Genomic DNA, 13468 nt, shown 5'->3' with positions numbered 1-13468 from the left:
CTACCTACAAGTCCCAAAACCTTATAAATATTATTCCTCACCAAGCTCTCCCCCCCCCCCCCCCCAAAACCCCCCCCCCCCCCCCCCCCCAAAAAAAAAACCCACACTCTACCTACAAATCCCAAAATCTCATATATATCGTTCCTCACCAAGTAGTACAAAAGGAAGATAAACCAAAAAAATAAGAAACTTTTGTGTATGGGTGAGAAAATGAAAATGAGACTGAAAATAGAAGTAAATATAGATGAGGTCAAATTGGGAATCTTAACAGAGACGAGGAGTTCGGAACCTTGGAACCTCTTCATATTATACATACTCGTCACAAAATATGAGAAAGCATCCCTTGCTTTTGTTACAACAGCCGGCACTTATTGCTGCAGCTCATGGAACAAAAAATGTTCCAGACTCATCTCAGTCACCAAAAAGCAACTGGATTTTTACAATCACTAGACAAAACACCTATGGGGTTGCAATCCCACAAGAAACACTCCGGGAGAAAATTACCCCCCACCCCTTCCCCTTGCAAAAAGGGACCCAATCGAATGAACAAATCTTGTATGAAAGAATATATATATGCCTATGAAGTGGTATTGGGACCTAAGAAAGGATAAAATCAGTAAACAGTAAAACCCTTGTCATGAAAGATGCAATCATTGCCCCGCATGAGGAGCAGCATTTTTCTCCTCCATCTCCCTCTGCAATGCTTTTCTCCTCTCTTCAGCATGCTGTACAAGACCATGAGCCATTGCTTGCTGCTGAAAATCTAAAGATTGTGTCAAAGCCTGAAACCTAGAAGGGTCCGTTGCAGACATCCCTGCATGAAAAGATCACCTAATCAAACGTCCCTATTTGCTGGGGAAAAATGTTACAACACCTTACAACCACATTTATGATACTTAAACAGCTGAGGAATCACTTACATAATAGCTAATGCAAAAAGGTAACAAACGATGCATATATACTAGAAAATAATGAGATCCTGCTACTGGGTGAATCCCAATTAACCTAGTGTTTGGTTCTATCCTGCATTCAAACTCTGTTAAGTATTAGCAGAGGCATGCAGCATAACTTGGTTAAAAATGTCACCCTCTTTTCGAAAGATTACAAAATGATTAGTAACCTTCAAGAGAATTATACAGCACATCCAATACACAACTTAGATGACTACCCGGGGACAAGTTATAAATCCCTCATATTTTAATAGAAGTCTGGAAACAAGAAACCAAAGAGTGTACAACAAACAAGAAACCACAAAGCGACAATCCATCATATCAGCTAATGGGGGCTAAGCAACATACAACTCAACATGCAATTAACAGAGCACCATGAAACACAGTCAAATCCAATGCGACTTGAATCACTACTTGGGAATAAAGCTATGGGACAGCTCAGTTTAACAAAGCCAGCGAACAAGAAACCAAAGAATGTACCATTCATCATATCTGCTAACGCAGGGATAAGCTATTACAACTCAATTGAAATTGACTAACTACAGTCAAAACAAGGAAACAGGGTATACCGTTCATCATATCAGCAAAGAAGACGAAAGGATCAATACTGTCTATGGGTGACTGAAACTCCTCATCATCCGCAAAGTCATCATCACTATCATCATCTTCTGCTGACCTATAGAATGAACTTGCCTAGCATTTTGAAACATTAACAAAATATATCAGAAAAAATAGCAAAAGGATAACTGTACAGTTATTAAAAGTGTTGCAAATGCTGCAGTGAAATCACACCTGAGCAGCTAATTTCTGTAATTTTTGAGTATCCACTGCATCATCATCGTCGTCATCATCCCCAATCTCTTTCTCGAAGTTCTCATCCTCATCTGAAACTAAGCCTTCAAGCTCCGCAGCATCCTTCGAATCATCATCTTTCTTGGCCGACTCTGGTATAAGCAAATCCAACTTGATCATGTAGCCAAAAACAGAAAAAATCAACACTTGAATAAAACACCCAATCACAATCATCGCGCCAACTTCCAATTATGTTAAATGCATCACCAGAAATGTCCAGAAAGCACTTTGTATATAGAGATAAAATACAAAGCCCAAGAATATCATTTGAGTTTATTCATTTTCCTTCAGGAACTACCAATTCTCACAACATTGCAGAAGAAAAGTGCATTTTACCTTCCAACTGTTCTTTGTACGCAACCAACAACTTCAATATAGCTTTAAAAACCTGATCAAGACCAGACTGCAACTCCTGTGGCATTAAATCAGCAGGAACAGGAAGTACAGAAACCAGGCCGAGAATACACACTTTCTTGTCATGCTCCCTGTAAACAAAGGCATAACTATAAATTTTAGTATGATCAAATGCAAAATCTGACACTTATGGAAATTTTGGCTGAGTACCTGCGAAAATGGACAGGCTGACCACTTTTCTTTGACTCATACAGCATGCTAAACCAAGAACGAAATATCTCCGTCGTAGCCCCAATCCGCTGCAGTATACTCAGGGCCAACCCTCCATTGTAATACAGGGCATTTGCCACCTGTACATTGCATGAAAGACACTTGTTGAACATCTCATGTTTATAGTTTAGAGAACTACTGGACTCACACATGTTATAAAAATTTCCTCCACGTTCCTAAAATTGTCAATCTGGTCGGTATCCAGCAGGCTACCTAGTTGACAAATAGAGCTTCACAAATCCAAGTTACCCACACAGGGGAAGGTTAAATGCAGAACAGGAAATGCTTCACATTCCCAGGTGGAGGTGAAGATTAAGGGCACAAAAAGCATTGTACTGTAGTCACTGAAGTAACTGGCATTTCAAGTCTCCTCATCATGCTTTGAAAGATTTTAAACTACATGAAACATAAATTACATTCGAGTATAATTCTTGTATAAGGAACTGTTGGTGGAGATCATGCTATCAATCTCCCAAGCACTTGCAACACTGGAATAGTGGCACTTCACTAAGTCTAGCATAAAATCTCACCATAACAATTTAACTCAGACATAATTATGTGCACATAAAGCCCTTGGTTTTCAGCCATCACAATACATGACTGCTGCATCAGCTTGTGTGAAAGTACCAAGTACTGCACTGATTCAAAAACTCCATCCTTTGTACATTGCAATTATCTGCCACCATACACCCAGATGTTTCCCAACCGGAATACTCGGTTGTGTTTCATTCATGCAGAAAAACATTCCACCAACCATAATGGGAAAACAAGTACATTACAGGCATTATTAAGTACATACTTTGAAGATATGGTATACATGTATGCTCTGAGAGATCTTGCGAAGGCATAGTTGCATATGCTATGCCAAGGTACAAAACTTTAGCTTGTTCTCATCAACTGCCTCAATAGCCCACTTGGATATCCATAAATGTCATTAACCTCAAAGTTTGAGAAAAGTTGCTACCCTTAATCCATTGAAAGATGCACAATTTGCTTGAAACCATGCCTCTCAAAGTGTGAAGGCAATGATTGAACCTTAGTGAACTTTTTTGCTTCACATTTGATATCAGTATGGTGGCAGTTAAATTTAGCATTAATCGATAGAATGAGAACTTGAACTCACAACCTCATATGTCATCTTGTGACCAGGCTGTGCTCTTCTAACCAAGCTTTGTTGCATCTCTGGATTTACAAGATTGTAGTTTTGGGCTTTTATAACAAGTTGTAGAAACAGTGTAAAACCTCCATCCATTCTGACACAGCCAACATTACACACGTGTTGCTTAGCTCAGAGCAGCCAGCCCCACAGCATTTTCAGCCTCAAGAGTGTCCGTAGACTTGAATCTATTATCTACCATCCTATGCAAACCAGTGGTTTCTCACATCTATATAGCTCTCTTGGAAACTATAGAGCAAAAACTTCTTACAGCGATTATTGGACACTCAAACCACCTAATGTGCCCTGCCATTCAATCAGATGGCATCTCTACTGCATGATTCCAGATAGATGTGTCAAGCAGGTCAGATAAATATTGAACACAACAGATTAAATTAAATCAACAAAACAAGCACAATAAGACTTACCACTTCCATAAGCAAGTCCTTGACATGATTTTTCCTGGTTCTTTGGAGTCTGGCAATGGTGATTCTCAAGTAAGGTTCAACCCATTCATCAACTCTCCCCTTGCAATTTTGTAATACTGCTTCTATGAGCTTTGGTGCAGGTTCTATATCACCATCCTCAAAATTGGGGTCCGCAAGCACCTACCAGCATCTTCAAATTGAGCCCCATGACAGAAAGAAAATTTAAGGAACCGATACCTGTGGCGTATCAGTTGATGTTTAATGAAGCTCATTCACCTGTGAAATCATCTTGTACAAGCTTTGCTGATAATCTGGATCTTTACAGGAGAGAAAGTGGTCTGTACTCCTTGATATGTAGTTGTCTAATGGCACAAGAATATCTGTAGGAGACATACACATAATTCAGCATGTATACTTGCATGCACTTGTCTGTAGTATGTACACCTGTGCATCTCATGCAGGCTTGTATGCATGTGTACAATCATTGTGTATGCATATACATGCACATATGTGTACACACAAACATGTGCATGTATGGTATGTTGTTTTCTGAGTTATGTTTCTAGAAAGATCCATGAGTCTCTATGAAAAGCTCTACCTTCTCACACTTGCCATGAGGGTTTTGTATTCTACTACTACTCATGATCATGCATCAAAGGACCAAGCATATCGAAGTGAGAGAACACTCAATCATATAAAAAGTGCATAGTGGTAATATAATAAAATATCGCTACAATGGTAAGAAAAATGTTGCTAACATTTTTACTAAAGCTCTAGGAAAAGAGCTCTTCTTCAAATGTAGAGGACTTGGTATGATGGAGGTGGTCCTTAAAAGGGAAGGTGTTTGAGGATTAAGGGAAGGCTCATCATATAATGCATGTTAACAAGCACTGTTAACTGACACTATTAACTAGAATTGTTAGCTAGCATACAAGAAACTACGACATGCAAGAAAAAAGGAGCAAAGAGATTGTATTCAAAGATGCTGCTAAACTTGAGGGAAGGTGTCAAATTGTTCTCTAAGGTGTGAATATTACCTTTGGTTTAGCACACAGGCAACTGCTAATTAGCACATAGTCATTGCTAATTAGTATACAGGACACTACTAATTACAAGTTGCCACCCTTCACTAATTCTTAGAAATTCAACAACTGACTGAAATATCAATGCATGTCTATTCTCCACACCTAAATCAGATAATTAAACTAGAGGACCATGTACAATGAGCTGCTTACATGACCAGCCTGCCACTCTAAGAAACATATAAGATATTAGTTACAAATGTGGATTTTTTTCTCGAGAAGACTTGAACCTTGAAAGATGCCTCAAGGATGCACCAAGCTTTGAACTCACACACCCATGTATACACCCATTGGCTGAGCCTTAAACTGTTGCAAGTCCATTGACTTTGTCCTTAGCTAAGTTACAGCAAGTCTCTTGAGACCAATGGTGCTCATCAATTCTTTTCGGACATGCTCTGAAATTTTTGACATTGTCAACCTTGTCCAAAAAAAACTGCCAATGTGTTTCAACCAAGTGGTTATGGCACCTACTGTTTACCAAACACACTTAAACCCATGCCTTTCTAATTCTTTCCACAAGCTTTCACAACCAATACTAAACCTTTGAAAAGGTAACAGACCTAATATAAAAAACAGTAATTATATGTGCAAAAGGTGTAGGGTTATTGGCATCCCAACACCATAGAACATCGCTTGGTTATCAAAAAACCAACTGATATAGCAAGATATACAATTCCACACAGAAAGGACATGAAAGCAAAGAGGTCTTACTTTCAAAAAAGTCAATAGCCCATTCCTCCAAAGCTGAGACCATGAGTGGCCACAATGTCCACATGTTCAATGATATGCTTGGAGAGAAGTATGTCAAGTATGATACTATTTCCAGTATCTCTTCAAAAACATCTACAAACAGTGAACAGGAGATGGCCAAAATATTATGAGACAAAAACTGCATTAGTGTTGAATAAAATACTAGAACCAACTAAAATTAGAACTTAAGAAGCATCACTAAGAACATATACCTTGTCCATCTGTGGTTAACATCCGTTGCATGATTGGAAGCAATGTGGGTTCTACTTGAGGAAACAAATATGGCAGTCTGCTTACTGACTCCAAGATGGTGCTTATAGCTCTGAGACACCCAACAGCAGCCAATGCTCCTGAATCATCCTCATCCTCTTCTGCTTCAGAAGACCGGATGCATTTCCAAAAAGCTGCAGCCTTCATAAATAAAGGTGGTACAAAATGAGACTAGGCCTAGCTGAATGCACATCAAGTTTGCAGTACACTTTATCAAGACAAATGCAAGCTGAACACTATTTATTCAACAAATAAACAAACTGCCACAAGGTTCCAAACATCTGCTTTTCCCAGAAACTAAACATGCAGAAGAATAGGCTGGATGTGCATGTGTATTAACCTGGTTCTCATAAGTTTCAAAGGATGGCATGCTTTCAAAAAATACATGGCAATTATTGAAATTGTGGAGCCAATTGTTCACACTTGTCAATGTATTTTTTTAAAGGCTTTCAAAAACTTAACACTCTGATTTGAAGAGGAACAACGCATCAACACAAGTACCAGATGTGTAGGTTCAAAGCAAAGCAAAGCAAAGTTACAGAACAAATTAAATACCACAGATAGCCATTCCCAGTATAATCATCGCAAATTCTCTCACCCCCTATGATTATGAGAAAAATACCAACCGTTGAGTTTCAAAAGCACATATGATAAAAACTCCCCAAGTATAAATAAAAAACCACAGATGAAAGGATCCCAAGCAAGAGAACATATTCCTACAAGTTATTGGTGAGGAGAAATATGAAGAATAGTCATGCTTGGAAATCAATGACCTTCAAAGCAGAGATGGTCAAGGAATAGAAACGGAGGTCCCGTGATGAATCAGTGAAAGAGAGAAAGAGGTGAAAAAGTAGGGAGAGGAAGAGAAGGGGAGGGAGTAGAGATGAAGGCTGCACTTACAAGTGTTCTGTATGCATGTAATTGTCCTTGTTTCCCTTTTATTAGTCTACAAGGAACTTATCAACAGACCATGGTGACTCTGACAGAGGGCACTGGCCCGAGAAATGCCAAAACAACATCTTGAAGCAGAAATGTTTCAAGGGCACACCTGAAACTTCGGGGGCACCACCCTGTCCCATCCTAAAGAAGGGAACAACTAGGAGACAGCTGAGTGATTCTCAAATTAGCTCCCTTTCGCTTTTCATAGGCATTCATTTACTCAGATACACACACATGCACGCATGCTCACATTAGCTCCCTTTCCCTTTTCATAGACCTTCATTTACTCAGATACACACACATATTGATTTTTTAAGTCAAAGATATTCTTTCTTGTATACAGCCTTTCACCTATATGAATTTCATGATTAATTATGAATACATAAATCACATTTTTGTATGTCTCTTGTATGCTGTCCCTCCAGTCCTTGCTCCATGGGTATGGCCATCCTCCATTATTGTCCCATGTTTCTATGTCACAAGCATTCTTGCTTTTCTTCGACTTTTGTACACGTGCCAATCTCAATCCTCCAATCTTGGCTGACTAACTACTGCCTAATAATTTTCCATTGAATTGCACACAAAGATTTATAACTGTTACTCTATTAACTACTCTCAAGAAATGCTATATAAAGTAATCTCTTGAGCTCACCAACATGATACGAATGCACCAGAATCTTGATCATGGCTATATTGAGGATAAGCATGTTTGCTCCCCCATCCCCCCAACACAAAAACATACTCATGCACTTTCATTCCCACATATGGGTTTTACACATTATGTATAAGCTATTGCTTACAATCTCAACAGAGTAAACAAGACAGCCATAAATACACCCAATATGGAGTATACAACACACAATGCTGGGTAAACAAACAGAACTGCTGAATTCAGGTCTAAACGAAGCCAGATCAGCATCTTGGCCAATCACAATTGCTGTGTTATGGTGATGCAAAATGCAGCAACCAAAATCCAACCTGTTCACCAGAACTGCACTGATCTGTAGCCACAAATTTGGGACAGCCAATTCGATGATGTCAGAGTGCAGCAAATGGCGAAGCGTATCACCAGACATTAAGAAAATGAACACGAGAGAAGAGTGAGAGAGAGAAGAGACAGTAGAACACAGAAATTTGCCAGTGTATCTCCACGAGCCAATCTCTCTGACCACCTGAAATAACAAGTGAATGATGACCAGGGCAGGCTGCCTACAAATAGGGATCAAAAATAGTAATAAAATAATCAGGTCAGCCAGTAAAAACTGGCCAACTGCTGCCAAAATCACAATCGCTGAATAAAATAATGACTAAAATGCTGCGGAATAAAGTGGAACTGCCACATGGCATCCTGCACAAATGCCTAGCATGCCCAACTATCCAATAAAGCTGGAAATGGCCTGTGGAATACATCAAACTATCCGACCTGAAAAATAGGATATGTATAACTATGGCCAAGAGTGCTAATTGTACCACAGTATCCTATCAATGCCTGTCCAAGGGATGAATAAATCTCTAACACCGCCTCTCAGAGCTTGGACAAGGCATAAGGCTCAAGGATCTACAATGTTGCATCAAACTATCCGACCTGAAAAATAGGATATGTGTAACTATCCCAAGAGTGCTAATTGTAACACAGTATCCTATCAATGCCTATCCAAGGGATGAATAAATCTCTAACACCCCCTCTCAGATCTTGGACGAGGCATATGGCTCAAGGATCTACAATGTTGTAAAAGAACGGTCAGAGGAAGAGCCTTCATAAACAAATTTGCCAAGTTATCCTCTGTCTTGCAATAAACACATCAATGGTCTCATCCAAGATCTTCTCCCAAATGAAATGGTATTGTATCTCAATGTGCTTAAACCTAGCATGGAATACGAGATTTCGTGCCTACAACTCTCATTGTCACAATGCAATGCAATAGGACATTGAGGACAATCAAGCACTCCTAACAATCGTCGAAGCCATGATGTCTCACGTGGTAGAAAGCACTGCTTGGTACTCCGCCTCTATAGATGATAGAGGCAACAATGGGTTGCTTCTTGCTACTCCAAGGGGTAGCACCTACACTCAAAAGTGAAGCAATATCTTGTTGTTGACCTCTCATGGTCAACATCTCCAACCCCATCCAACCTTATAGAATCAAGGCTGAATCTCTTGTACCTGCTGGATAATAAATACCTAGGTCAAGGATCCCCCTCAAAAACTGCAAAATCCTCATAGCAACCTGCCAATGAACTAGCTTGGGTTCACTCCTGAACACTCCAAGTAAACCTACAAGAAAACAACAATCAATCTGAGTATTAAGAAGTCATATCAACCACCCAATCAACTACCTTTAGTGGGTAGCATCCGCTACTAGTGAATCTGCATGGGCTATAGCCTTCCAGTTCTGATCCATGGGAGTAGAAAGAGCCTTACACCCCTCCATCTCAAACATAGTCAAAAGCTCCAACACATACCACTGTTGGGAGATGAAAATCCCCCTCGGAGTCTACCAAATCTCATGACATAGAAAGAAGTGGAGAAGACCCATATCCGTCATCTCAAACATCTTGTTTAGTGCCTCCTTTGTTTGCTTGACATTCTGACATGGTCACCTGTCAAGATGAGATCATCCACATAAAACACAAACAATGCATGCCCTCCAATTGAGGTGTGGACACACAACTAGAAATCATCAAAAGAACCTCAAAGGTATCCATGGTTCTATTATGATAGTCTTTGTTGTATGAACTATGATGAGTTATTATCATTGTATCATCGTATTGTATCAAATCACCCATGATCTGAGAGAGGATATTGGCAAATTAGTAAACTCGTGAGTGATTCTATGCATGTGCATTTGTGGGCTGGGCACAGCAATTTATTTTAGGCATTTTTCTAGTGCTTATTTTTATGATTTCTAGAATTTCTTGGCTGACCGATTGTATTTTTAGGCCATTATGATGTTGGCCAACTTGATGCAATTTAGGTATTATTTTATGCCTATTTATTTGTGGACTCCCTTCTACTTAATTAGCATTCACATGTCTTGTTGGAGAGAGGGAGCCGATGCCAATGACTCACTATAATACACGATTATCTCATGTTTGGTACATAGATTTCACTTCCCGAGCATATCTCATGCCAATGACTCACTGTAGTATACGATTATCTCATGTTTGGTACATGGATTTCATTTTCTGAGCATATCTCTTGGTTCTCTCTTTGCAATGTTTCTTTGTTCTTGTGTTTTCTGTTCTCTCTTTTGTTGTGCAATCTATTACAGCAATCTTCTACACTCCCATTGTTCCACCCACTTCTAACAGACCAAAGTTGTGAGCAGCCATCCTTGATTTTCAAGGATGTAGCACTTTCCCCATGAAATGCCCCCCCACAATCCAACCTACACATAAGACAACACAAGCTATACTCACAACATGGAAATAATAAGGAATTGGACATCAACCTCATCTCCAACCATAAAGCCAAACGAGCTCAATCCCAAGCCTAGGCCCAACAACATATCAAGAAACACTCACAAGCCAACAATTGGTATCCCATCCCACCAACTCATCCTGTCAAAGTGTATGGGTGCAACGACCTTTGGGTCTAGAGTCCAAGCATAGTGATCATGTAGTGAATAAGCAATGTGCACAAATGGGCCTTGAGTTCTATTTATAGGGCTCAGTTACACTAACCCTAAAGTGCCCTTAGTGCATTCATACCAAGTGACTCATGACCAAAGGTTGTGACCAATGTTGTGGGCAACCATCTTGAATGTCCAAGGATATAACACAAAGTCTTTCCAAGACTTCCAAGTAGGTACAAGGGACTAATTGAATTGTTCAATGCACCATAAATATAGCCGTTTCTAGTTTGCCTATCCTATGAGAACTTTGGCACCTATTATCTATTCAAACATGTCCACATGACCAAATGCAATGTTGGGAATAAAGACCCTCGTGCCTTTTAAATGTGCTCGGGTGTGAACTCACCCTTAGCACTTGTACTTTCATATATATATCTATCTAAAAACCTAAAGTGGTACGCTCGTCATTGTACCCGAAAAGATCGCTCACTCTCACTCTCTATCTCTCTCTCTGCTACTAACAGTCACTGACTGTCTCTATCCTTGCTCTCCCAGTCACTACAAACTGGTATCAGAGCACAGAGTGCACGCTTCCCTAGATAAAGGCAGCTCGCGTACAGCTATTGGGTGTGTCCGTCAGCAGACAAGAGAGCAAAAACAGTCACACAGGCGACACTGACAATCAAGCAAGATCACGGCATGTCCAGCGTGGACCAGGCGACAGGTCCAACATGGACCAACGGACAACAGTGAGCAGCAGCAAGTGTGACGCGCAGCTGCAAGTGACCAGGCACACGCGACCATGACATGACCAACGTGGCAGTGTGGTGACTGACGAGCGCACGGATGGGACCAACGGGGCTCACGGGTGCCAACTGATGGGTCCATCACCCATCATCCTTTTTTTTTTCTTCGAAACTTTTTTGAAATTCCTCTTCCCCTACTGAGGGTTCATGCGTGGAGGCACAGCTTCCAAATTTCGTGCAATCTAAGCCCAGAAATTTGGGGCTTCTCCAGACTGAATACTGTTCATGCAAAATTGAGGCATCTGTGTCAGAAATTACAGACATTGTGTGCATTCCAATTGGGGATTTTACCAAACTTATTGAAATTTTGCTCATCTAAGTGAAATTTCTCAACATTGGACCCATAAAATTTGGGGCTTTTACTGTATTGGAGAAATTCTGTTCAGCTGAGTCAATTTGGTTGACATTGGTGGACTTTTGGACCCAAGAAATTTGGGGCTTTTGCAAAAGTTTGTGAAATTTTGCTAATTTTGCCCGTTTTATGCTTTTGGGAACATGTATTAATGCAATTGGGACAGATTGGTCAGTGAAAATTGGGGGTTTTGCTGAAATTGCTCTATTTTGGCAAAATTGGTCTATTCTATGCATGTCAAAGACAATTCAGATGTATGGTTAATGCTTTGAGCACAAAAATTTTGGGGCTTTTAACTGTGCGTGTCAAATTTTATGCCCATGGATACATGTACAATAGAAATTGCAGCTAACATTTGGGACTTCTCATGTAATGTGATGTATTTGCCCTTGGAACAGCTGTAATCAGTTGTGGAATGCTGTAGCACATGGTTTGGTGCTTTTAAAAATTTACTTACAGATCTGAAATTTCTACTTCTACGTGGTCATTTATTGTTGGTTGGTACTTGTTTGTACCTTGGTCACTTGTGTGACAGTTTGGGCCTGCATTTGCTGATTTTTTTTTGTCACATTTGGGCTGAAAATCATGGCTGGGAGTAGTGACAGCAGTAATCTCATGCACATAAAGAAGCTTGAAAGAGCACATTACTTTGCAGTTTGGCAAAAACAGTGCTACAATATCCTGTTACAAAAGAAGCACGCAAAGCCGATTAAGACAAAGGAGAAAAACCCGCAGATATGGAACAAGACGATTGGGATCAGTTAAATGAGCTTGCACGCTCAACCATCAAGCTATCGATTTCTGATGCCTTGTTGTTTGACATTGAAGGTTTGGATTCTGCATATGCTATGTGGACTAGACTGGAAGCATTGTATGCACAAAAGAGTGTCACAAGCAAAGTGTATTGGCTAAAAAAGCTTATGGATTTGCGTATGAAAGAGGGTACAGCAATGTCTACTCACTTGAGTGAGTTTAACTCTATTTTCAGCCAGCTGGTTGCCTTGAAGTTCTTGATTGCTGAAGAATTTTAAGGCTATGTTCTTGCTGTGCACTCTTCCAGAGAGTTGGGATACATTCAACACTGCTATGAGCAATTCTAATGCAATTCTTTTGTATGCTGATGTAAAGAGTACTCTACTCATGGAAGAAATGAATCGGCAGAACAATACATCTAGTAAGTCTTCTAATGCTTTGTACACTAGGGGCAGATCACAGTAGAAAGGCAAATCTGATAGCAAGGGACGCAATAAATCACGTGGCAAAGATGTTGAATGTCATCATTGTGGCAAGAAGGGTCATTTTAAACATGACTGCTACAAATGGAAGAAAGAGAAAGGAAAGGGCAAGAAGACAGATGATAGCAAGGAAGAGAAGAAAGAGGGTCAACCTAAGAAGAGTAGTGTCAAAGTTGAAGAGGTGAATATAATCACTCATAACAGTGACAGTGGGAATGACGTACTCTTTGTCTCTTCACACTTTGATGCACATGCTTTACTTGCAGATACAGATGATGACATGCATACCTGGATTCTCGATTCAGGTGCTTCCTTTCATGTCACCCCTCATCGTGAGTGGTTCTTTGCCTATACAGGGGGTCGACACGGTGTTGTCCATCTTGGAGACAACCATGCATGTGACATTGCAGGTATTGGCAGTGTGCAATTGCAATTTCAGCATGGTTCTG

At 40.1% G+C, this 13468-nt stretch overlaps 1 protein-coding gene across 2 annotated transcripts in view; it reads right to left on the bottom strand.

The window, feature by feature from the left end:
* Positions 1 to 281: 281 nt before the first annotated feature.
* Positions 282 to 13468, bottom strand: part of LOC148027897 (importin beta-like SAD2) — a 65361-nt gene continuing 52174 nt past the window's right edge. For both annotated transcript variants that reach the window (XM_087689604.1, XM_087689605.1), the window contains exons 14-22: positions 6055 to 6253; positions 5804 to 5935; positions 4287 to 4390; positions 4011 to 4190; positions 2367 to 2506; positions 2139 to 2287; positions 1743 to 1894; positions 1520 to 1643; positions 282 to 814 (exon numbers count right to left, since the gene is read on the bottom strand). In XM_087689604.1, the coding sequence (XP_087545730.1) occupies positions 651 to 814; positions 1520 to 1643; positions 1743 to 1894; positions 2139 to 2287; positions 2367 to 2506; positions 4011 to 4190; positions 4287 to 4390; positions 5804 to 5935; positions 6055 to 6253 (1344 nt within the window). In that variant the 3' untranslated portion in view covers positions 282 to 650. The remainder of the gene's footprint in view (positions 815 to 1519; positions 1644 to 1742; positions 1895 to 2138; positions 2288 to 2366; positions 2507 to 4010; positions 4191 to 4286; positions 4391 to 5803; positions 5936 to 6054; positions 6254 to 13468) is intronic.

Source organism: Lygodium microphyllum, chromosome 12 (assembly GCF_053477565.2).
Source record: "Lygodium microphyllum isolate KBCC chromosome 12, Lygodium_microphyllum_v1.1.10, whole genome shotgun sequence".
NCBI classification, from domain to species: domain Eukaryota; kingdom Viridiplantae; phylum Streptophyta; class Polypodiopsida; order Schizaeales; family Lygodiaceae; genus Lygodium; species Lygodium microphyllum.
The sequence above is the reverse complement of the archived record's forward strand: the minus strand, read 5'-3'. Positions and strand labels throughout refer to the sequence as shown.